The following is a 26,169-nucleotide window of genomic DNA, read 5'->3' on the forward strand; positions in this document are numbered from 1 at the left end:
AGAGGTGACCGCATGAGATCAGTCAGCAAGCTTATGGTATGTCATAAGTGTCTGTATATTGTCTTTTTTGTCTTTTTGGTTATAAAATAAACAGATTAATCAACGGAATATAGTGTCTGCAAGTTGATGAGTACCTCATATTCCCCTCCATTTTCTTATTGCTTAATTCTTATATATATATATATATATATATATATATATATATATATATATATATATATATATATATATATATATATAAGAATTTAAGGATTGGAGAAAACGCATGTTATAATTGCATACTTTATTCCTACATATGTTTCAAAGGATTACAACCTGTGTGATCCATAGGGATCTTTGATATTAAAATTGTAACCTTCTCATCAGGGAAAGCATGGGAATCATCTTAAACGTAAGACATTATGACCGATTATGAAAACAATAGATGGATAAGGTTATGACTTGATTCATTTGAAAAAAACCGTTAGAGAATTGGACGCTGCCGGATAGTGGGTTGGACAACACATACCAATCAATGTGTAAGAGCGTACATGCATACATGAATACACATACACAAACACACACATAAACATGCATACTGATACACACACACACACACACACACACACACACATATACATATATATATATATGCGCATATACACATACATACACATGTGCACCCGTATATACATATGTATACATATATATACATATATACACACACACACACACACATATATACATATACATACACACCTATATATATACACACACTCATACGTCCACATTTATACATATGCACATACGTACCCACGCATATACAAATATACACATGTGTGCGTGTCCCCATATACACATATGTATCCATCTATATATACACACATGTATAAATAGAAATATATTCATGCACATACACATAGCTATACATCTACGCCTATTACCTAATCAAATAAACAGATTCGCATATACATATACATACATGAATACATACGCAAACACACGCATGCACATACATACATACATACAAATACATATACATATACATATATACATATATGCACATATATACACATATACATGTGTATATATAAAAGAAAAATAACTCAAGTGTTTTATATATACATACATACACACACCCACATACATACATCCACATATCCATATATGTGTGTGTATGCATACATATACATATACACGGTTTTTTTCAAATGAATCAAGTCATAACCTTATCCATCTATTGTTTTCATAATCGGTCATAATGTCTTACGTTTAAGATGATTCCCATGCTTTCCCTGATAAGAAGGTTACAATTTTAATATCAAAGATCCCTATGGATCACACAGGTTGTAATCCTTTGAAACATATGTGGGAATAAAGTATGCAATTATAACATGCGTTTTCTCCAATCCTTAAATTCTTAAATATACTCAAATACCCAAAATTTCAAGGAGTTCTGCCTTAAAAACAGGAGCTAACCACAGTTATTTTGTGTTCTTTGCTACATTGGTTTCTATTAACCCATTTATTCTATCAGAAGAATTTTTATTCATTAAGATAGAAGAAATACACATAATTATATATATATATATATATATATATATATATATATATATATATATATATATATATATAAGGCAACATCTCTATTTTAAACGTAGAAACCATATAGAAATCAGAGTTGACTATAATAAATGTTATAAATAATTTAATTATTCATATCTAATATAATATTTCGAAATATAAAAGTTCCTCCTTCAGATATCGCTAGGAAGTAATAGAGTCACTGTTATAGTCGCTTTTCTAACGGTTAGAAAACCGACTATAACAGAGACTCCATTACTTCCTAGCGATATCTGAAGGAGGAATTTTTATATTCCAAAATATTATGTTAGACTATGAATAATTAAATTATTTACAACATTTATTATAATCCACTCTGCATTGTTGTGCCATTCCAGACACGTTACATTTCACAAACAATACACACTACTTCCTGCGCACCACAATACCCTCTCATATAGAAATCGTTTTAAATTATAAACCGTCTACATCTTAAGACAAATAATATCAGAAATAGGTTTTAGTAGCTATAGATTCACATTTAGATCCCACGCTCATATTGTTCAATGTAGCTACAACAGGAAATAATGTATATTACATACTGTATGCTTCCGGAATATGGACATTATATTGGTCGTAATATGCACACCGGACGACGTCCTAGAAAACAACTCCCTATTAAAATTCAACACCTAGAACAGTAGAAATATAACTCCGACCAATGCAATGACTCCAATTTTAGATATAAACATTCAAAATGAAAACAATAGATGAAACATGTCCGGTTACACCAAAGACACAATTATATGTATATGCTGCTTAAACAGAGACTGCCCACATAAATATGTTTACGTGTATAACTTAAACAGAATCTCTATAATAAAATCTCTACTTTGAAGCGTATTTTGATTTTGATTCACAAAGGAAGCTTCTGATAAAGAAATCCTCAGAATACAACAAGCAATACCAACAACAGATATACTAACCAAGCCAAGGTTTAGACGGAGAAACCCTATAGAAATCGTATTAAATGATATTTGCAAACACCCAGAAATATAGCCACTCACGTACGTACGTACTGAAGAAACTATTCGTGTCCTTTCGGTTTTCGCAAGACAATTTATATAAGCAAAAAGTTTTAGTAGCTATGCAAAGAAAAAATACAATATAACAAATACGTTAGGCAGTACAGCTATTAGAAATGCTGAAACAACACAACGTGTATTAGATGTAATTAAATATCAACTAGTTTCGTGTTGTGTGATCTAGTGCTTTGTAATTGCTCCTAATTGCGTGTGCTAAGTCAGATGAAGACTGTCGTACGTGTACAGCTAATATAACAGTTGGAATGATGAAGTTTACGACTTTCAAATAGGCAAACGAATTCATAAGTTCCAGTGGTCATTAGTAAATTGTTACTAATTAAAAAATACACAAATACGTTTTCAAAAGCCTCGTAAAGCAGAACTCAAAACATTTAACCGTAAATTAACAATAATAATATGCTATAAAGTTCCCAACAAAGTGCAAGGAACTCGTAAAGGAGCCTTTCTAAAAATAAAAATAAAACTACTACACCATCACGTATTCACACACACATTCACGCACACTCAGACACACATTCACGCACACTCAGACACACATTCACGCACTCACACTCACACACATTTACGCGCACTCACACACACATTCACGCGTACTAACACACTCTTTCAAGCGCAGTCACAAACACATATTCACGCGCACTCACGCACACATTCATGTACTCTCAGGCACACATTCTTGCACGCACACATTCACGAGCACTCATACACACATTCACGCGCACTTACACACATTCACGCATACTCACACACACATTCACGCACATTCACAAACGCACATTCACGTGCATTCACACACACACATTCATGCACACTCACATACATTGATGCGCACTCACACGTTCATGCGCACTCACACACACACATTCACTTCCACTCATACACACATTCACGCGCACTCTCACACACACACACACACACACACACACACACACATACACTCATGCGCACTTACACACACTCACGGGCACCCACAGATTCACTTACCGAAGCATATTGGAGATCAAGATATGAATGAACTGACTTGGAGTGATGCATATATTGTTAAAAAGCTGGCTACGAGAGCAGGGTTGCCAAATGGGCTACAAGTAACGGATTATTTTACTTTCTTAGCACTTCACACCACTATGTGTGTGTGTGTGCTAATTGATACTTTAATATTCTAATTTTTTTTATTCAATATCATATTACAGTATCAACTATGTAAATTAGAACTGACCTGCAGGCAATTCCACACACACACACACACACACACACACATGTATGCATGCATGCGTGTGTGTGTGTGTGTGTGTGTGTGTGTGTGTGTGTATTTAATTAATTAGAAAAATTTTAATTTTTCATTGGGGTGAGTGGCTACTTTCTAATACATTTCACTAATTTTTGAAAGGTTTGTGCTACTTTTTATAAAACTTATCTGGTAACCCTGTACAAGAAATTTAAAGTCTGTGAAATTACTCCATCAATTCGAAATAAAACTATTTGAAAAGCAGACGGGTAATTAGAGACGCAACGTCATGGTGTCAAATACTTCGGATACTGAAGTGATTGACACGATACAAGGAGAGCACTAAAAGTGTATATGCAAACCCGCATCAACCAGAACAAGCTGGTAGGCTTGCAACTCGCATCTGGAGAGGTAAGGCCATACAGGCCTGCGGCGATTTATGTCACGGGACTGGAGACAGAGTCAATGTGGTCTGAGTCTGAACTTGCAAGTGGATAGGGACTACGAAGAGCTAGTAAACAGAAAAAGCCATCACACAGGAATAAGTTGAGAAGAATTTGTCCATGATCGGTCGGTCTTATATCGCCTCAGTGGTATAGGACCATCAGTCTGGCGATCCTTTTCTCGAGAAATGTCCGACCAGATTGGAGAGCATGCTCCCGAGTTATGTGGGTGGAGGAAAGTAGTGTTGTTGAGAAAGGTTCAAGTTAGTCTTTCAAGATAAAGGAGAATCACTTACAGCTTTGCTACTCAAAGAGTTAAAAGGTTGGTACTTGCATTGATAGTCTGGTTGGTGATGCATAGACATATACAGATCTCATGTGATATATCTTAGAGAGGTGGGGAACGAACCTGGCATGGGTAACGCCCTAATCTATCGAAATCTTTCGGTTAATAAAACTTGACAGCTGTTCTCACAGCTACTGGTTTCGGCGTCGGACGGTCGCAATATACAGCGATATCTCCTCGGTGGTTAGAGTGAACTATCGGAACTATTGAGTATCATGCGCTTCTCCCCTCTTCTGTTTGTACTACCTTTTGGGCTGCTTTTACAGAAACTAGAGCCGTTGAGGGGCATCTCGCGAAAACTAGAATAGGGAGATTTGTGACGGTATATACGGATGTCATCATAATAGTGTCGGATTACTAGCCCAAGGAGGTGATAGGCACTACGAAGCGGTTACAAGAATCAAAATCAACAAAGAAGTGTCTCTTGAAATTATCATTTGTTTATTTATTAAATGAAACATTTCTTTTGTTATTTTTTCCATAACAAAAACAAAAATAAAGAAATACGTATATCAACCCTTAAACGGCAGACATCATCAGCTGGTGTAAATTTGAACAATGCGGTAATGTCGGATGAATTTATCCCACGACGGATGCAAAGGAAAGTGAATATTTTACCGCACTTCAATAATGAAATTGTAAAAGTTTATTGAGCGAGAGACTAACAATTATAATTTTTGTACCTATTTAAAGTGAAAATAAGTACAAAGTTTCCCCTTAAAAATAAGATGTTTTTTCTTTGCATTTTGCTCGTTTGGCACACATATTAATGCAACCATTCCCCGCCGTTTAAGGGTTAAATATCAAATTTTAAATATTTTAGCTAAAAGGCTAAAATTATTAGATTAACTTCTTTCATCTTTTACACGTCCTGAATTATTATTCAAAGGATTACGTGTTTCTGAGTTCTGTTTTCGTTAATGACATTTCGTCCTTGGGTGGACTTAATAAGTGCAGGTAATATTTTATCTGTGACACACATGTTTGAAGACACGTGTGACACCCAGCTCAAATTCCTGCAAGATATCTAATTTACAGACTTTACAGAACCTTGAGTTACTTACACTGAAAAATCAGATATTTCTGGTTTGTATTTTATTTCATTTCATTGAACTGCTCTTCAAAATTCATGTTTTAACCGGAGTTTCTACAACATTCACTGCAGGATAAGTACACTAAAAAATATCATGTATTGTGTTGTATTTTCTGCCATATTTCTTGCTGAAATTTCTCCACAGGCAGCCTTTAACATTTTATATCCAAAATGTTTTTTTAAACCCAATATTTACACGCTATTATTTAAGGCTTTCTGCAGTATTTAATGCGTACACTATTAGATCAACAACATTTAATGCACACTGTTTAATCCTTTGACTGTCCTGTATATCACATGTAATACACGCGACATATTTCTCTGGCATCCTTGCATTATATATGACGTACATCCTCAAGTTTTTTTCTAACCACTACAGTAACTTGGGACTTATGAGAAGAAAGATTTATATTACTCAGAAGGTATGAAACAAAAGCTAACTAAAAGCCTGAAAACTCGCACGGACGTTTCGGACAAACTTATGAAAATGCTATCGTCAAGCAAAGCGCTAAGAAACGTATTTTTCATGTTTAATAAATTTATTGGCTTTTCCGCACAATATCTTTGAAGCCCATCTCAGATTAAATCCTAAACAAACACATACACTCAAAATGTTTTTTATATTTTATTTTATTAGTTTTATTTATTGAAGAAAAATGGTTTCTTTTGTCGTATATTTACTCATTGTAGTAATGTAATTAATTTTTTTTTGTTTTGCTTTATTATTCATTTTTTTTTTTTAGCCGGAACTATCCGTATTAACCTGCAGAATTCACAACACATTCCAAATTGCATTTTATTTATTTTTTTTAGATAATTTCTACCTTTCTTTTTGTCTTTTCCTGATGCATTTTATAAAATTCCGTATTAAAATTTAAGTTTTATTGAAATCAAAGTGTCTTTTGCTCTTATATATATATAAGAATGGTTATTGTTCATTGATTAGCTGCAAATGACGTTTTAGCCCTATAATGTATGTGTGTATGTATATATATGCATATGTATATGTATATATATATATATATATATATATATATATATATATATATATATATATATATATATATATATATATATATATATATATATATATGTATGTATATGTATATATATATATATATATATATATATATATATATATATATATATATATATATATATATATATATATATATATATATATATATATGTATGAATGTATGTATGTATGTATGTATGTATATACTTTTTTCTTACACATATATTTCAATTTATTGTAACATATTCCGTTCATATTAATGCGATTTTCTCGTTCTGTACCATAATCTTCACGTTGAAAATTGTTTTGTTTTTGTTTTTTATTTTACATTTGAATATATAGATTAATGAAAAAAAAATATTCGTTCACATTTTGTCCAGTGTAATCCGTTTGTAAACCATTTTGTATCTCTCTCTATTCCTTTTTTCTTTTTCACATACACAAACTCCCTTTATCGCTCATTCTCTTTCATTCTGTCTCCAGTCATTCTCTCCCTCTCCCTCTCCCTTTCCCTTTTTTCTTCCTGTCTCCCTCCTTCCTTTTCATCACTCTCTACGCGACTCGTATTTTTCATTCAATTTCCCGAGTAGTTTCACTACAACTTGACGATTCACTTAAATCTATTTCCCTGATCATTGACTGACCTTCCGTACATTTTTCTGGATAAAGGAAACAGTTCTTCTTCGGTCTGCCTTTTGGTTTTGTTGGGGGTTCTGTTCCGCCTTTCTGCATAACCTAACAGAACGATGACAAAATAGTAACAATTATAACTGGGCCACAAAGATTATTAACAAATGATAATAGTAATAATAATGATAATAATAATAATAATAATAATAATAATAATAATAATAATAATAATAATAATAATAATAATAATAATATTAATAATAATAATAATAATTAATAAAAAAAATATTCAGACAAATACATAACAAAAACACCAGGACTTACAAATATATATAACATACAGAAAATTGCACTACTGGGCACTGCACACATCCTACGCAAAACACTTTCAATACAGTAACCATAAGAGCACCACAGCAAACCACAGCACATACCCAAGGCACACAGAGCTGCGCTCGGTAGTGAAGTGAAAGCACGTTATAAAAATAAAACTACTGAACAATAATAATAATAATACATAACAAAAACACCAGGACTTACAAATATATATAACATACAGAAAATTGCACTATTGGGCACTGCACACATCCTACGCAAAACACTTTCAATACAGTAACCATAAGAGCACCACAGCAAACCACAGCACATACCCAAGGCACACAGAGCTGCGCTCGGTAGTGAAGTGAAAGCACGTTATAAAAATAAAACTACTGAACAATAATAATAATAATAATAATAATAATAATAATGGTTTCAAAGTTTGCCACAAGGGCAGCAATTTTGGAGAGGGAATGAGTCGATTACATCGACCCCAGTGCTCAACTGGTACTTATTTTATCGACCCCGAAAGGATGAAAGGTAAAGTCGACCATAGCAACGTTTGAACTCAGATTGTAAAGCCAGAAGAAATATCGCTAAACATTTTGTCCGGCGTACAAACGCTTCTGTTAGCTCACCGCCTTTGGTTTCAAATTTCGACGCAAGGCCAGCAATTTTAGTGGGAGAAGGCAAGTCGATTGCATCGACTCTAGTTGTTGACTGGTACTTAACTTTTCTCGATCCCGTAAGGATGCAAGGCAAAGTGGACCTTGTGGTATTTGAACTCAGAACATAAAGAGCCTGAACCAATACCGCTGGGCATTTCCCCAAAGTTCTAAAGATTCTGTCAGCGCACTGCTCTCATAATGACAATGATTTTTGATTTAGTCACAAGGCCAATATTTTTGAGGAGAGGGGCTAGTTGAATATATCGACCCAGTGCTTGACTGGTATTTTATCATATCGACCCCAGAAAGCTGAAAGGCTAAGTTGAGTTCAGTGAGATTTAAGCCCAGGACGTAAAAAGTAGTTTTATCGAAAGCTCTACAAATTATGTTAATCTGTAGCTATAAAATAATTGCCGCTAAAACACTGGGATCAGTTGAACCATCTATCATTTCTCTTAGCTTGGTGGTGGACCTCCATCGTTCGACGACGAGCATTCGGTTGTTCCATCAACTGAATTATCTTCTCCTGAACAAACGTGTAAGTAACTGAATCTTACCCAGTCACGTTCGTAACCCTTATTCTCAGGCAGGATCAATATAAGAGAAGATAATGTGTGACAAGGCTGTACTTTTTGAATTACGAGTACAGTTTATTTGACATGTTTCTAAGCAGTCTCCATCTACGCAGTGGGATTGAATCCGGTAACTCGTGACTACGAAGTGAACATTATAACCATTGGATGATACTGCAATGTCATTAATAATAGTTATTATTTGCAATTTATGAAATAATAGGAAAAGCCGAGGCCATGACAACGAAGAACGTTGTTATTTTGTAGATAACTTCAAACCAATCGGTTCTGAGTTCACGTTCAATCGCCATTATCTTTCATTTCATTCACTGGATATCAATAATATGAATACCAGTTATTGCTTTTTGACCCCAGGTTAGTCTTGATGTAAATATATATATATAGACAAAAACAAAAACACACACATACACTTATATGCACATATACATACATATATATACACATATACACATATACATACATCTCTCTCTCTCTCTCTCTCTCTCTCTCTCTCTCTATATATATATATATATATATATATATATATATATAGATGTATATGTGTGTATGTGTATATATATGTATGTATATGTGTATGTGTGTGTTTTTGTTTTTGTCTATCACCCCATCGTTTGATAACCGGTGTTAGTTTATTTATGCCCCCGTAACTTAGCAGTTTAGCAAAAGCGACCAATAGAATAAGTACTGGTGACGATTTGTTCGACTAAAACCCTTGAAGGCGGTGGCCCGGCATGACTACGATTTAATGGCTGAAACAAGTAAAAGAGATATTAACTGTTGAGTGTCGTAGACAAACGATAAGTTTCCGGCAAACGAAATTGCGACATAGTTTCGATTTCTAACTGAAAGACATTTATCTCTCCCATGCAGCTAATGGCACTATAGAATGCATGAACGCCATGTCTTACCGTTTCGTCACGTAAAATATAGATAGTAGCTTTATTGCCTAGTGTTTAGGTAAAAAGTACTCAATCTCACCTGTTTTTTCCATTTCATTCTTCGGTTTTGATACCAGGTTTTCACTTGGATCTGTGTCAGGCCCAACGATTCAGCAAGTTCAATTCGATCTGGTGTTGACAAATATTTCTGAGTTTCAAATTTGTTCTCCAGTCCCATCAATTGTAATTCAGTAAACACCGTTCGACTTCGCCGACATTTTTTAGGTTTTGTGAGACAGTCAGCAGATGGAGATCTTGTCCTGACGTAAACGGGAAGCGGAATTGGCACGGAAAACGCAGCTTCATTCTGTTCTAAAATGGCGTCCATGTTGACTGAAAATCCGGCTGAAAATTAAAAAAAGAACATTATACATATATATATATATATATATATATATATATATATATATATATATATATATATATATATATATATATATATATATATATATATACATATATACATATATACATATATATATATATATATGTATCTATATGTGTATGTATGTATATATGTTTATGTATATATATGTGTATACATATATGTATTAGCGTATTAATTGCTACATAGCTTAAACACATTTAAGCGTAAGCCATATAGGAAATCAAACTAAATGCTCATGTTTAATAATAAAACGTTCAGCTACCTGCTTATAGTCTTCATAAACCTAGTCAACAATATTCGAAGGACCTCTAGCTTCCCGCCGAATAAAGTTATTTTCACTGTAACTCTCACTATAATAATACACTAGAAGCAAGTGAATATAAGAATGAGAGCCATTAAACCATTATTTTTCTGTCACCAGCAAATAGAAAATCTTGGAAAAATCATCTGACAACCTCTTTCTTACAGTAAACCACATAACAAAAAATTAACTAATTAATAAGCATTAACTAATTAATAAGCATTTTAATTTGTGTCTATTAAAACATTTTCTATAACCACTGTTACTGGAAATTGTCTCATAGAAACATTTTGAAATTAAGTCATATATATACATCAAACAGGAAAATTAAAATTATGAGACGTCCATCCGGCCAGTTACAACGTCAGATACGAGATTTTCAATAAATAGACATTTCAGAAAATGCGGATTCACAGATATATGTATGCATGTATATATGTTCTTCTCTTTTTCTTTTTAATTTTAGAGTAAGCTTTGACTGGCCACCTACTCGGTAGCAAGGTTGTGAAGGAAAGTATCTTGTTTTAACCATTATCTTTTAAATCTTAAGGTCTTGCAGGTTTTATCGTCGCAGATATCGAGATCATTTGTAGCTTATGAATTAAGGATTTGTATGTATGTATGTATGTATGTATGTATGTATGTATGCATGTATACATATATACATGTATGCATGCATGCATACATGTATGTATGCAGCTATAAGTGTTTATATATATATATGCATGTGTGCATGCGCGCACACAAATATATATACACATATATACATGTACAATTTTTTCTTTCTTTCTGTACAGACACGCACACACACATACACACGCACACACACACATACACACACACACACAAAGACACACACACACACACACACACACACACACACACACACACACAAAGAGAGAGTTAGAGGGAAGGAGAAGGTGAGAACAATTAAAAGTTAAGAATATATAATTTAGTTGGAAGAGAGATCAGAAGATATTTTTAAAAGCGGCCTCCATCCACTTCTCCTCACATCACTTCCACCAAAGTAACAACAACGACAAAAACAACAGCAGCAGCAGCAGCAGCAGCAACAAAAACAACAGCAACAACAAACTATAAAAAGACGATGAAATAAATCCGACGAGGATGAAGTATTAAAATCTCTTATGAAAACATTGGAGCTTTTTAATTTATTTAAAATTTTTCTTCTTTTTCTTGTATTTTAAGATTGAAATCTCTTCAAGTGAAAAACAACAACAACAGCAACAGCTACAACAACATCGACAGTAAGAACAACAACAATAACAACGATTAAACGAACAACAACAGCAACAACACGTCGTTTCTTGAACTGGACCTCCCGCATTCCGTGCGCTTCGCTGGTCTTTCTGAATGTCTTTGATCAAAATGTAGATGATTGTTGGTGAGGTCGGTAGTAGGTCCCAGGTCCTGTCGTTTCTGTTATATATCCTAATTGCTAGCATCGATATACTTGTGTCGTAGATTTTTATCGGCATTCTCAGATAAATTCGCTCGACTCAATCCCAGGCCTCTAAAAAAAAAACCTACACCGACACGACTGCTACCGCATAACCGCCACCAAAACTGCAACCACCGCCATCACCACCACCACCACCGGTAACACCACCACCACCACCACCACTACCACCACCACCACCACCACCATCACCACCACCGGCACCACCACCACTACCACCACCACCACCAACAACAACACAGTTACCAACACCACCACTTTCACCACTACCACCACCACCACCACCATCACCACCACTACCACCACCACCAAAGTTACCACCGCCACCAACACTGTCACCACCACCACCACCACCACCGCCACCACCATCATCGCCGCCTGCCACAACCCCCGCCACCGCTCGCCGCCGCCCACCGCCTCTAACGAAACCACCATCACCAATACCACCAACTCCACCACCACTACCACCACCACCACCTGACTCCCTCTTTGCCATTATTTTCATTGGTTTGTAAAACCCAGAGGTTTGTATCGTTTCTTCCTCCTTTACTAACTTCCTTTCATTTCTCATCTTTTAATCCTTTTTTTGACGGGGTGGGGTGGAATTGGGCGGTGTTGGGTGGGGCAGGGCGATGAATCTATGAATCTGAAACGGATCACATGTCGACCGAAGGTTGAATATCCTAGTTAAAGGAAGCGAGAAAGCGCTAACGCGGATAAATCAGAGCAATGAGGATATAAGTGTTGTGTGCATATGTGTAAAGTGCGTATTTCTGTGTGTATATATATGAGTATGTGAATGTGTTAATGTGTGTTTAGGAAAGGGGTAGATGGACAAGGTGATTCGAAGGACGGTAATGGAATGAAGGGAATGGTGGAGTTGGTGGTTTGAAAATGGTAAGAGTGGTTGTTATTTTAAAGCGAATTGGAGAAACTTGTTTGGTCGGGAGGCTGGCCACCTTGGCCGTCTTGTTGGCTCTGAATATGTGTATATGAAGAAAACAGAAAGAGGAAGGGCAACAAAAAAGGGAGCTGTCTTGGACAACGAGTAGTGTTGGTTAAGTAGTTTTGAGTGAAAACTCAGTGAATGTTAGTACATACATACATACATACATACATACATATATACATATATACTTACGTACATACAATAAGAACTCACAGTATGGTAGAGTACATAGCCACTCATAGTAAGAAGGAGTATAAAGATAATAGACCCGACATAGTGATTTGGGACTGAGAGAAGAAACTATATACAGTAGTAGAAATCAGCTGCCCTGCAGATGTTAACGTAAAGTGAAAATAAATACCTACGCTGGACTATTAAGGAATCTATAGTTACTCTACCCAGATTACAAGTTCAGGTTTATAAATGTAATTATTGGGGTTTTGGGATATGTAACACACTGCCTAAGTACCAATCTTGTGAAATTAGGTTTCTCAAAATCAAAAAGGAGAAAGCTGATTCGAAGGATACAGATTCAAGCCATCACTAGAACTGTAAAGATCTGTAATACTTTCCAGAAGTTTATTATTTAAGTATATATGCGCAACTATATGTATGAGAATATATACATAAAACAAAACATATAAATCTGCACATATACTAACTCAAAATATTGCACATACACACATACATTTAAAAATACCCTGTTGATGTTGTTGAAATTCCAATGAAGGAGACTTGGATCTAGGTTCGAAATCGATTCTTTCGGTATTGGCAAGAAATCTTGAAATAAAACTGAATAATGACATACATACATTAAACATGCACACATGTATATGTACATATACTGACTCACAATTCTTTGTAACGTAATATAAATATGCAGACTTCTATTCACACATACATATCCAATTACACATTCATGTAGCGCACATAATAAATTTGGGAACATCTTCAAGGTAGATTTCAAATTTAGTGCGGAAAAAAAGTCTGCAAGGGCCAAATCTAGTAAGTAAGACGTAGCTGAGAGACGAAAGCCATCTCATACTTTGCCAAAAAGTAACGAGTAAGAAGTAAGGCGTGAACTGTTCTCATGGGACAACATTCAAGTTTTGCTTTACTGTGCCTTAGTCTTCTTCCTTCGACATCCAAGCGACAAATTTTAGAGATGAGTCTCAAAGCAGCAATAGCTTGGTCTAAACTATAAGTACTGCTGTTTCACGCGGTGTTAAACAAGGAAATAGTCAGGGTTTCAACTGATACTTGTATGTACTCTTTACTGCAGAACGAAATGATTTTTCAGTCATAACTATGAGTGTTCTGCTGCAGAACAAAAGGACTAAGAATCTATTGCTTTTGCGCATAATGTTAGGAAAACAGCAACATATAATTGGATAAGCAGAGTTTGTGCATCATATTTGATCCGTGATGTAGATAGTTAAGCAGACGGAACGTTGATTGATGAACGCTTATAGTTAAGATGGAAAAATCATTGTGACAGTTACATCTAAACTTTGGCAAACTATAGCAAACTGTCTTCATAGAAAAATGATATCCATGAAACAAGTGCATTTGTTGCCGAAGTAACTGTTTCCAAAATAGATTCCCTTAAATTCATGAAAGACGTTTTGAAACTTGTTCAAGAATTGTTGCCGTTCAAAATTATACTCTAACATCGGAAATATAGTTTGATGGCATTATTTAATTAAAAGAAAATTTAATTAGCTTCGAGGTTAATTTATCTTGAAATTATTTCAATTTGGCTTGAATTAAGCTCATGAAAGACGTTTAAACTCATGAAAGACGTTTTGAAACTTGTTCAAGAATTGTTGCCGTTCAAAATTATACTGTAACGTCTAGTTAAGGGCATCGGAAATTTAGTTTGATGGTATTATTTAATTAAAGGAAAATTTAATTTGCTTCGAGGTTAATTTATCTTGAGATTATTTCAATTTGGCTTGAATTTATTTTGATTTACTTCGTAAGTATTCTAATTTGCATATAAAAAAATTTTTAAATATATTTTCTGAAAACAAAGGTTAGTCAAAGTTGGAGCACTTTTGATTGAAGCAGGAATAGTGGTGGTGTAGTAGTTGGAAGGGGTGGTGACAGTGGCAGAGGTAGTGATGGTGGCGGTGGTGATAACAGTGGTAGTGGCAGTGATAGTGATGGTGGCGGTGGGAATAGTGATGGTTGTTCGTGAAAGTGGTAGAGGTGGTCGTGGTAGTGGCAGACATGGTGGTCGTGGTGATGATAACATCAGTAGTACCAACAACAACCACTTCTATAACAAGACGATCATCATCATCATCATCAGCAGCAGCGGCAGCAGCAGCAGCCACATCACTAACAGAAACCGCATAGTAATGTTTGGATGTTTCGTAGACAATTAATCTGATTGTTTGATAAGATGACTGAAGAAGTTGGACGAAGAGTTTGAAGGAATTACTGTTGTTGTTTTTGTTATTGTTGTTGTTTGATTTGTTGAACCCGAGTCAGTAAGGGTCTCCGAACAATAATGTTTTCGACTCTACCGAGAAAGGGGGTGGATTCTTTCAAGTTTGAGGATTTAAGTTCCAAATAAACTTTAAATCCTCAATTAATTGTTTTTAATAAGGAAAATGTTATAACATGAAATTGCGAAACTGTAGATTTTTTTCTTATGGTTATGATAAAATATGAACAAAGTAGGTAGCTTTTGGTGTATGATTACAAAAATATGTTTGAACATGGAAACTATTTTAAGGTTATCTAAGTACGACCATGGTAAGTTTTTATAAATCTTTTCTTTCTTGTATATCATAATGATCATCTTGCGTAAAGTATATCGTTATCTAACAATACACTTTATGCTAGACGATGATTATCCTAATCAGCTACAAATGTATGCTCGGCAACGTTTTTTATCTGAAAACTTTTCTAATAATACTACTACCAAAATCAATATTTGATTCAATACTCCGTCTGCTAAATCAACAAATCGGGTTTGAGAGAAGGTTGACCAGTCATGGGCAACCTTTTTCGCTAAGTGGGTCGCATAAGACATGGTTCATCATCAGGCGGGCTACACTACCGAAAAAATTCAAGGTAATTTTTCGTTAGGCGTGCTATGTGGGGACCGGTATGTCAAAGAATAGACCCAACGTTACCTTTGCGTATAGTAAAAGTCGACTAAAAGAGGTTGAGGCAGGATTTGCATTCCGAGCTCGTAAAACACTCACCAGCAACGACTATACAAACAGACTCGAGGCCTGAGTGGTGTAAAGGTAGGTGGTCATCCGCCAGGAGTAGAGAATCACCGACAAATGGTGAATGCAGCGACGCGCTGTTCCAGCGGATGCCCCTACACTACTACTACTACTACTACTACTACTACTACTACTACTACTACTACTACTACTACGTGCTACACAGAAAGTCCTGCGGTATTCCTTAATAGACTTTGAAACGTAATAAATATTTTTCAGTTTATTGACAAATATTACTGCAAAAAGTTTATCGAAAAATCTTTCTGTGATGCTACTGTAGCGGGAATTGTCAACAATATTGTAAAACTAATAGTTACTTATTTGGCAATTCGTAACATTTCACTTTTTGTTTCCTCTATGTTTTTTTGTACTAACAGTAAATACCTCATTGCTTCCAGTATCTCATATATCACCCCAGAAAATATATAGCTCTAGCTCTCGCCCCGCATTTCAAGGTTCTTCTTCATCCATAATGTACTGATTATCGAATCTATCCTAATGGGATAATTGTTTATAGTTCCTTCATATTTCCGTCTATCTTACCACATTTGTTTCTTACATTTCAGTTTGTAGCCATTTTTGTCATCAATAACGGTCGTTGCACTTTTTCCTTTTGATTTCAATGGCAATTTGTATACATTCTCATGTTATTTTTCTCAAACCACACTGGCATCTCTAAGCGTTTCTTCCGTATGAAATTCTACTTAGCAACTCTAATTTGTGTTTGGACTTCAATGTTTTGAAGCTTGGTATATTTGGCAGCAATACTTTTATCCTTCTTGAATTTTAGTGCTCTTCTTTTAGCCAACTTTCTAGAATGTCGTTCGTAATCCAGGACTCCTTTCCCTTTACATTACCGAGGATTGTACTGGCACTTTCATTTGTTTCGTATGTGAACTTTTGCGCTATTTCTTCACAAATCTTTATTTCAAATTTTGACACAAGACCAGCAATTTTAGGATGATAGTACTTGACTTATACTTATTTTATCGACCTAAAAGAAGAAAAGGTAAAGTCAATCTCGGTCAGACTTAGACTCAGAATGTAATGAATTTGAAGAAATACGAAAAAATTTTCTTCTGACGCTTTAAAAATTCTGCCAGCTCACCATCTTATGAGCTCTTCTCAGTAAGCAAAAATGACCTAAGACTTGAAACAACGAGCGATAAACTAAAACTAAAAAAACCTATGATAATGAAATTGTATTGATGTAACAATTGAACATACTCAGAAGTTATTGAGATGAAATTGTTAACATTCAAAATGAGATACTTTTACAAAATTCCTTGCGTTACATGGAAGGACAAGCGAAACGAGTTAATGCTTAGGTCAGTCTTACAACAACTTAATGCGATGAATTGGGGAAAGAGAAAGACTTATAGAAACAGCAAGATCGAAAACATTAGAGTGGTTCAGTCACTTTTGTTGAACGACTGGATCAACAGCAAAAAAAAAGCGTGTTTGGGAAAAGGGAAGATATAAGAAGTGGGTGACCAAGAAAAGACTTGTTCGATGATATTGAAACAGAGTGAGATAAGAACATAGGAATACAAAATACCCAAGACAGAGAGAGGATGGTTGGGTGCAATATTATATAAAGATTTGGCTGCTATTTATAGCCGAGCAACCACATAGAGAGCGCCATTATTGTGGTGAGCTGGAAAGCCCGTCGCTGCATTCTGAGTTCAAATTCTACCGAGGTCGACTTTGCCTCTATTGATGTTAATCGTGAGGGTGGAGGTAGAGTGGCGGTGTTGGTGTAATAATTTTGGTATTGTGGTGTTGAAATTGGTGTTGTAGTGGTAGTGTTGATGGTGGCGTTTGTATTAGTGGTATTGTAGTGATAGTGGTAGTAGTGTGGGTAGTGTTGGTGTTGTATTGGTAGTGGTGGTGGTGTTGATGTTGTAGTTGTAGTGGTGTTGGTGGTGATGGAGCTCCTATCATGGTGGTTGGGGTGATAGTGGTGGTAGTATGGTGGCGGTGGCGATGATACTGGATGTTGATAAACTGACACCGCCACAATTAGAACTATTTGTAGATTGTCTAAATTAGCCAGTGTTTAGTTACATGGTCTCACCGCCAGAGGTCAGAATAAGCAGTGAGAGATTAAATAGATCCACACCACAAACATACACACATATACATATTCATAAACTCAAACAGTCACATACATGCATCAACATACGCATAAGCACATATATATACACGCATACATACGCATATAAATACATCCATATAAACACACAGACACGCACACATAAGCTCAAATACACACATACACACATACACATGCATAGACGCGTATATATATATATATATATATATATATATATATATATATATATATATATATATATATATATATATATACACACACACACACACACACACACACACACACACACACACACATATATATATATATAAAATTCGTGGGAAAGGCCGGAACAATGCAAAATAAAAAAATGGATGTGTTTCCGTTGAAACGATTTTATATCCCACATAACAGCCGAGCGTAACAAACCTCTTAACATATTTTGAAACCTCTGAGGAAGTGCCTATGTCTGCGAGTCGTAGAAAATAATTTGCTCGATGAGGGCACAGAAAACATTGATTTTGAAGAAACAGCTTAAATCAGATGTCTCATTATCGACTATTGTCTTCCGGGTGTCGATGGCAACAGCTGCAGTAGAAGCAACAACAACAGCATCACCATCATCATTATAAACAACAACAACAACAAGGATGTACTTAGAACCCTGGAGAGAATTGACGGATGGCCAGAAGCATTGGAGTATCAGCCTTACGCTATTTGTTCCGGGTTTTTGCGTCCTGAGTTCAATTCTCGCTTTTCGTCTTTCTGATGGAGTGAGGAGTTAATAGAAGTAAGTGCTTTCGTGTAAAACACAGATCAACAGTGGATTGGAAGAACTGTTAGTGAATAGAATGGGGTCTCGTAGAGAAATTTGGTAATGTTAAATATGTGTGCTTTCGAGAGGCTGAGAATCTCAAAATTTAAGGGAGCTGGGATGTTATTTTTTAGTGAAGGGCGCAACAGAAAATTATGAACTTTTTCTCGGCTCCAAAGCCCCGGACCAATGTACTAGCTGAAGCCGCCTCCTATTGGCCCAAGCGATGAACAAAATACCTTGCGGTATTTGTTCTGGTTGCTTACATTCTGATTTTCTCAACAACGATACTGGTCCCAATCTGTATCGGATTTTGCAATCCCTTTGGGCAACATTAGTAGCGAGGAGAAAAGAAAACTTGCTGTATGGACTGCTGCTAATCTTTCATAAAAACATGAACAAAAAATACCTTGTCCAGGGCTGCGACCGAGAGAGGAAGTTTCCCCAGTAAGAATAAATGGTCAAACCTGATTGAAGGAAGCTCACTTGTGGCTCCCAATGTGTCTGAACAAAAAATGACAGGATTATCACTGCTGGAACTTCGCTGAACATAAGTCTGCTCGTTATAGGCTGACCTTTGAATTAAACAAGAACAACAATCCTTTCTTCTGAATTTTTTTTAGGGAAGGGGTTAGTCGATTACATCGACTCTAGTGCTCGACGGGTACTTATTTTTATTGACCCTGAAAGGATGAAAGACAATGTCGACCTCGCAGGATTTGAACTCAGAACGTGGAGATTGACAAAATACCGCTAAGCATTTTGCCCGGTGTGCTAACGGTTCTGCTCGTTCGTCGCAAGAAAAATAACTGCTATGCGTTTGTGTGTGTGTGTGTGTGTGTGTGTGTGTGTGTGTGTGTGTGTGTGTGTGTGTGTGTGTGTGTGTGTGTGTGTGTGTACGCGTGCGCACTTTTTATTGACTTTGGAAGAATGGAAAGTAAAATTGATTACAATAAATTTTGAACTTTGAACTCCAGACATCTTGTTGAACACTAACGATTCTTCGAAAAACTGCACTTAAGAAAATTTTTAACAGAGTCTGTTAATTCCATGTGTATAGGTAGTATTATTATTATAGTGGTGATGATGTAATAATGATATAAAGGTATGGCAGCGGTAGTGATGATGTGGTGGTAACAGCGATGAAAACTGGCTCTCCGTCGGTTACGACGACGAGTGTTCCAGTTGATCCGATCAACGGAACAGCCTACCTGCGAAATTAACGTGCAAGTGGCTGAACACTCCACAGACACGTGTACACTTAACGGAGTTCTCAGGGAGACTTAGCGTTACACAGAGTATGACAAGATTGGCTCTTTGAAATACAGGTACTACTCATTTTTGTCAGCTAGGAATTGAACTCACAACCTTACGATCATGATACTCTAACCACTAAGCCACATGCCTTCATTAACAGTTATCAATCTGTTGCTAATAGCAACGTTATCGGTGTTGTTGTTGCTGTTGTTGTCGGTGGTGCTTAGCCTCAGGTTAGCCCTAATCGAGTGGAACTTTGATCAAATGCTTTCCAACCATGACCGTCCAGTCCTTTTAAGGGTAATTAATACTACACTATCGAATTTTTCCTTTCCTTTCCCAAGATAATAATTTGTGATTTGAGGCGATTTAGCTGCTTTTTCTTACAGCTTCAGTAACTACGTGCAGGCTCCTTCGAGGGCCTCGAGTGGTGGAGTGGTTTCATGACGGTTCTGCAATAGTGGCAACGTTTTCCGTTTTAGTTATGGTAGACTTGGCTGTGGTGGAGGTAGTTGCGGTGACAGTACTACAGGTGGTAGCAGTTGATATAAAGGAAGTGCTAATAATGGAGGAAACGCTGATACGTTTTTGTGGTGATGATGATGATGGTGTAGCAGCAACAGCAGCAGCAGCAGTAGTAGTAGTAGTAGTAGTAGTAGTAGTAGTAGTAGTAGTAGTGGTGGTAGAAGTGGTAGTAGTTTTTGTTGTTGTTGTGGTTGTTGTTGACGTTGTAGAGTAGGTCGGTGTTAATGAAAAGAAATTGTATTCTTTCCGTGTTTTGTCAGATATTTCCTCTACCTCAGCACTTTTTCCTTCCATCCCGGATTTCTCAGCAAAAGAGATACCCTAACTACAACCACGAAGAATTACTCCCCCCCCTCCTCCCCCTCCTCCTCCTCCTCCTCCTCCTCCTCCTCCTCCTCCTACTACTACTACTACTACTACTACTACTACTACTACTACCACCACCACCACCACTACCATTACTGCCACCACCACCATCATTACTACTACTACTACTACTACTACTACTACTACTACTACTACTACTACTACTACTACTACTACTACTACTGTTGCTGCTGCTGCTGCAGCCCATGCTGTCACCACCTGATAATACATCGCTCATATATATATAGATTACATATGCATACCGATGCCTACAAAACTATGTATGTATGTATATACACAAACGAAAACACACACATGTACGCACGCACACACGCACGCGCACGCATACACACACATACACACACCCACTCCCCCACACAACTTATGGTTGAATGAATTCTGTCCACTTGTATTTAATCTCGATCCACCTTTGTCATATTATGCCATCTGGCTTCACCGTGTCTGTGTATAGAAGTATGTGTGTTTATGTCACTGTGTGAATATTTTAAATGTGAATATGTATATATGTATATACGTACACACACACACACATACACACACAATGTATGTGTGTGTGTTTGTGTATATATATATATATATATACACATGTGTGTCTATGTATATGAATACACATGTGTGTGTACATATACAACATACACAAAATTAAAAAAAAAACTATCAATTTAAAACCATTTTCAGATGAAATAACCCGAGAAAGATAAGACCCTAAATAGGTCGAAAACGCTACCCTTCAGTTGTTAGAAAGCCACATGTTCTCTCTAGGGGTTACAACATCCACATCCCAACGAAATTGTTTTACAGCAACACTAGAAACATTTTATTATATAGAATAATTACTTATTCATCTGTTCTATAGAGTTACGTAATTTTAAACACTAATTGCCAAATATATATCATCATGTAATGTACATATGATATTGACTACTGATACATATATGCGCTACATACGTGTGTGTGTGTGTGTGTGTGTGTGTGTATTTAGAGACACACACACACACACACACACACACACACACACACACACACACACACACACACACATATATATATATATATAATCTACTCGATGCCCATGGATACTACGGGCTATACTGTAATCATCCTAGGAATAAGGACTATGATTTTAAAAGATATGTGATTTATGGAAACGCGTGTAGCGTTGCATTAAAATATTTATAAATTCTATCCAAGGATTATTGTTATTATTATTACTATACACACACACACACGCACACACACACACACACACACACACACACACACACACACACATATATATATATATATATATATATATATATATAAAATACAAAAATGGGACATGAACGCAGACGATACAATGAAAACAAGGACGGGTCATTCGGAGTTTTCTATCCTTAGTCGAGTTCCAGATTATCTTTGCAATTTCGGCTGCTTATACTCGAAATTGCTCCAATCTGGCCAGCCCCAAGGAAAAACTAACCTAAGAGCATTAGATTCCTTGGAAGAAGCAGCGAATGTATACGAACAAAAGGACGGGAAAAAACGGAGAAATGTTACACAAATACAAATGCAAATAACAGGACATAACAACAGGTGCCTTTCGACTAAGGACTATTTTCGTATGAATCCTTTATAGTTCTTTTGCAACAACACAGTTCCTAAATATCTCAAAATCACCAAGAATTCTAGACTTTCCAGGACGTAGAGTGTTACTCGCATATGTAACAGCATTATTTTATGGCCAGCAAATGTGATTGCCGTAGATTTCCTCGCTCAATTTATGTTTAAGACATTTAGACGTATTCACCGAAATTTGAAACTAGATCGTTAGATTTATATGTCATGAATCACGCATTAATTTTGTTTGTGTCGTGTATGTATTGACTGTGTGTTTGCGTTAGCATTATGCACTGTCATGAGTAATGCAGTTATCATTAATCGTCTGTTTTGTGGGAAATTCTAGATAGCATTGTCTTGCGTTATCCTATTTAATTTTGTTTTATGCTGTTCGGCGTTGTTGTTGTTGTTGGCACTCCGTCTCTTACGACGTCGAGGGTTCCAGTTGATCCGATCAACGGAACAGCCTGCTCGTGAAATTAACGTACAAGTGGCTGAGCACTCCACACACACGTGTACCCTTAACGTAGTTCTTAGGGATATTCAGCGTGACACAGTGTGACAAGGCTGACCCTTTGAATTACAGGCACAACAGAAACAGGAAGTAAGAGTGAGAGAAAGTTGTGGTGAAAGAGTACAGTAGGGTTCGCCACCATCCCCTGCCGGAGCCTCGTGGAGATTTAGGTGTTTTCACTCAATAAACACTCACAACGCCCGGTCTGGGAATCGAAACCGCGATCCTATTACCGCGAGTCCGCTGCCCTAACCACTGGGCCATTGTACGTCCACTACTGTTCAGCGTAACGCGTTGCTATTTCTCCTTGGTGCAAGTGTATTGTGAATCTACAACACTGTGTTGTATTTATATGGCCAATGTAACAGTAAGAAAAACGTAGTTTACATGTTTTACATTTACAATTGAATTTATCTTTTATCTTTTCTTTTTACTTGTTTCAGTCATTAGACTGCAGCCATGCTGGAGCACCACCTTGGAAAATTCTTAGTCGAATGAATCAATCGTAGTACTTTTTTTAAGCTTGGTACTTATTCTATCGATACGTTTTGTCGAACCGCTAAGTTACTGTGATGTAAACACACCAACACCAGTTGTCAAGCGGTGGTGGGGAACACACAGAGATACACACACACACGCATCTATCTATCTATCTATCTATCTATCTATCTATCTATCTATCTATCTATCTATCTATCTATCTTTCTTTCTTTCTTTCTTCCGGTCATTTCATCATGTTGAATCCTTAATCCCTACACATTTTCTCTCTCTCCGTTTTGTTTTTTTTTCGTTCTCTTTCCATTTTCCCCCCTCTCAATCTTTTCTGTCGAAGACTTTTCCATTCTTCGCGAGCGTTAAACTAATACACCTGCTTGTTGTTCCCTCACCTATCTTCGTCTTTTGTTTTTAGTACAATTGAACCACACACACACACACACACACACGCACACACATTTATATGTATATAGAAAAATAATTGAGATTCAGATGAATTAGGTACTTAAGTTGAGGCACCAAAAATTAGTACAGTATTATCCGTACAATTTCAAAATAAAGTGAATAAAATCAAAATAACCAACAGGATATATATATATATATATATATATATATATATAAAATCAGGCCACGACAGCTTGCACTTGAAGCCGAACATTTTAACTTGCGGAGACAATATTTACATATCACCTGAGGAAACACAACTAGATCTCATAATGCAGGGAAACGGTTGCATAATCAAGTACCTGCACGCCTGCAGAACTACGTTGCTATGAAACAATTGTGGTGATTGAAAATAAAAGTCCAAACGTAATCCTTGTTGACTCCAAATTTTTTCCCTGATCTATTCACACACCACAGATGCCCAAACACAAACCTGGAAGTAGGCATGATACTACTACTGGATAGCACAGGGTGAAATCTGTAGGTGGACCAGCTTTATACTGTTCGCTAGTACGTTCTTAACAGAATGTACCAATCGTTCCTTCTATTGTTTATGCGGGTGTAATATACGGAGATTGTATTCGCTTTAATTATAGATATAGTCAAAGCATATATGTTTCATTTGTGCATGTGTGTGTGTGTGTGTGTGTTCAAATATACATATATAATATATATTCACACATACATACACAACACTACGGAATACTCACACACTCACACATACACATACTCATATACTCATACGCACACATACTCATATAGGCTTTTGTCTTTGTGCCCACATACATATAGTGACATACATATGTATATGCGCATATATATATATATGTGTGTGTGTATATAATATATATATATATATATATATATATATATATATACACGCACACACACATATATATGCCAACAGGTTCTTGGTACGTGTGGCTTGATAAGTATATGCATGCGTATATATTCGCTTACAAACACATACGTCTTTCCGTAGATACATAAATAATATATATATGCATATATACATACATACATACATACATATATATATATATATATATATATATATATATATATATATATATATATATAGTATATTTATATATATGTATATATGCATGTATGTATGTATATGTGTTATATATATATATGGATGCATATATATATACATATATGCATACACATGTGAACACATCTACCCCCCCCCCCCCACACACATATATATATCCAGTTACTCCCGACCATTAGTTATTAGTCAGCGTTGAAGCCAAGTCGTATATCCAGTGAAGCGAACTGAAGAGGATGAAAAGTATTTTTATACACAACGGCTTCTAAAAAAACAATCCAAATTGTGGAAGGGTGTAACTTTTCTAACCCTCCTCTTTACTTTCCTCAATCCTAATACGCCGATACACATGTATATATATACATACATACATATATATATGTATGCATGTATATATATATATATATACGCATGCTTAAATATAAGCACATATGTATATAGACACATATATATATATATGCATATACATTATATATGTATATACATGCACTCACATATATATATATACATACACACACACACACACACACACACACACACACATATATATATATATATATATATATATATATATATATATATATACGTATACATATATATGTACACACACATATATATATGTATATATATACATATCTATATATGTGTATATATATATATATATATATATATATACACATATATATATGTGTGTGTGTGTGT

General features: G+C 35.8%; 1 protein-coding gene across 2 annotated transcripts in view; it reads right to left on the reverse strand.

Moving 5' to 3' along the window:
• Positions 1-6,961: 6,961 nt before the first annotated feature.
• Positions 6,962-26,169, reverse strand: part of LOC106867209 (uncharacterized) — a 200,241-nt gene continuing 181,033 nt past the window's right edge. For both annotated transcript variants that reach the window (XM_089338161.1, XM_014912016.3), the window contains exons 3-4: positions 9,961-10,265; positions 6,962-7,508 (exon numbers count right to left, since the gene is read on the reverse strand). In XM_089338161.1, coding sequence (XP_089194287.1) covers positions 7,344-7,508; positions 9,961-10,265 — 470 coding nt within the window. In that variant the 3' untranslated portion in view covers positions 6,962-7,343. The remainder of the gene's footprint in view (positions 7,509-9,960; positions 10,266-26,169) is intronic.

The sequence above is a fragment of the Octopus bimaculoides genome, chromosome 20 (genome assembly GCF_046866305.1).
Source record: "Octopus bimaculoides isolate indiv1 chromosome 20, ASM4686630v1, whole genome shotgun sequence".
Taxonomy (NCBI): Eukaryota; Metazoa; Mollusca; class Cephalopoda; order Octopoda; family Octopodidae; genus Octopus; species Octopus bimaculoides.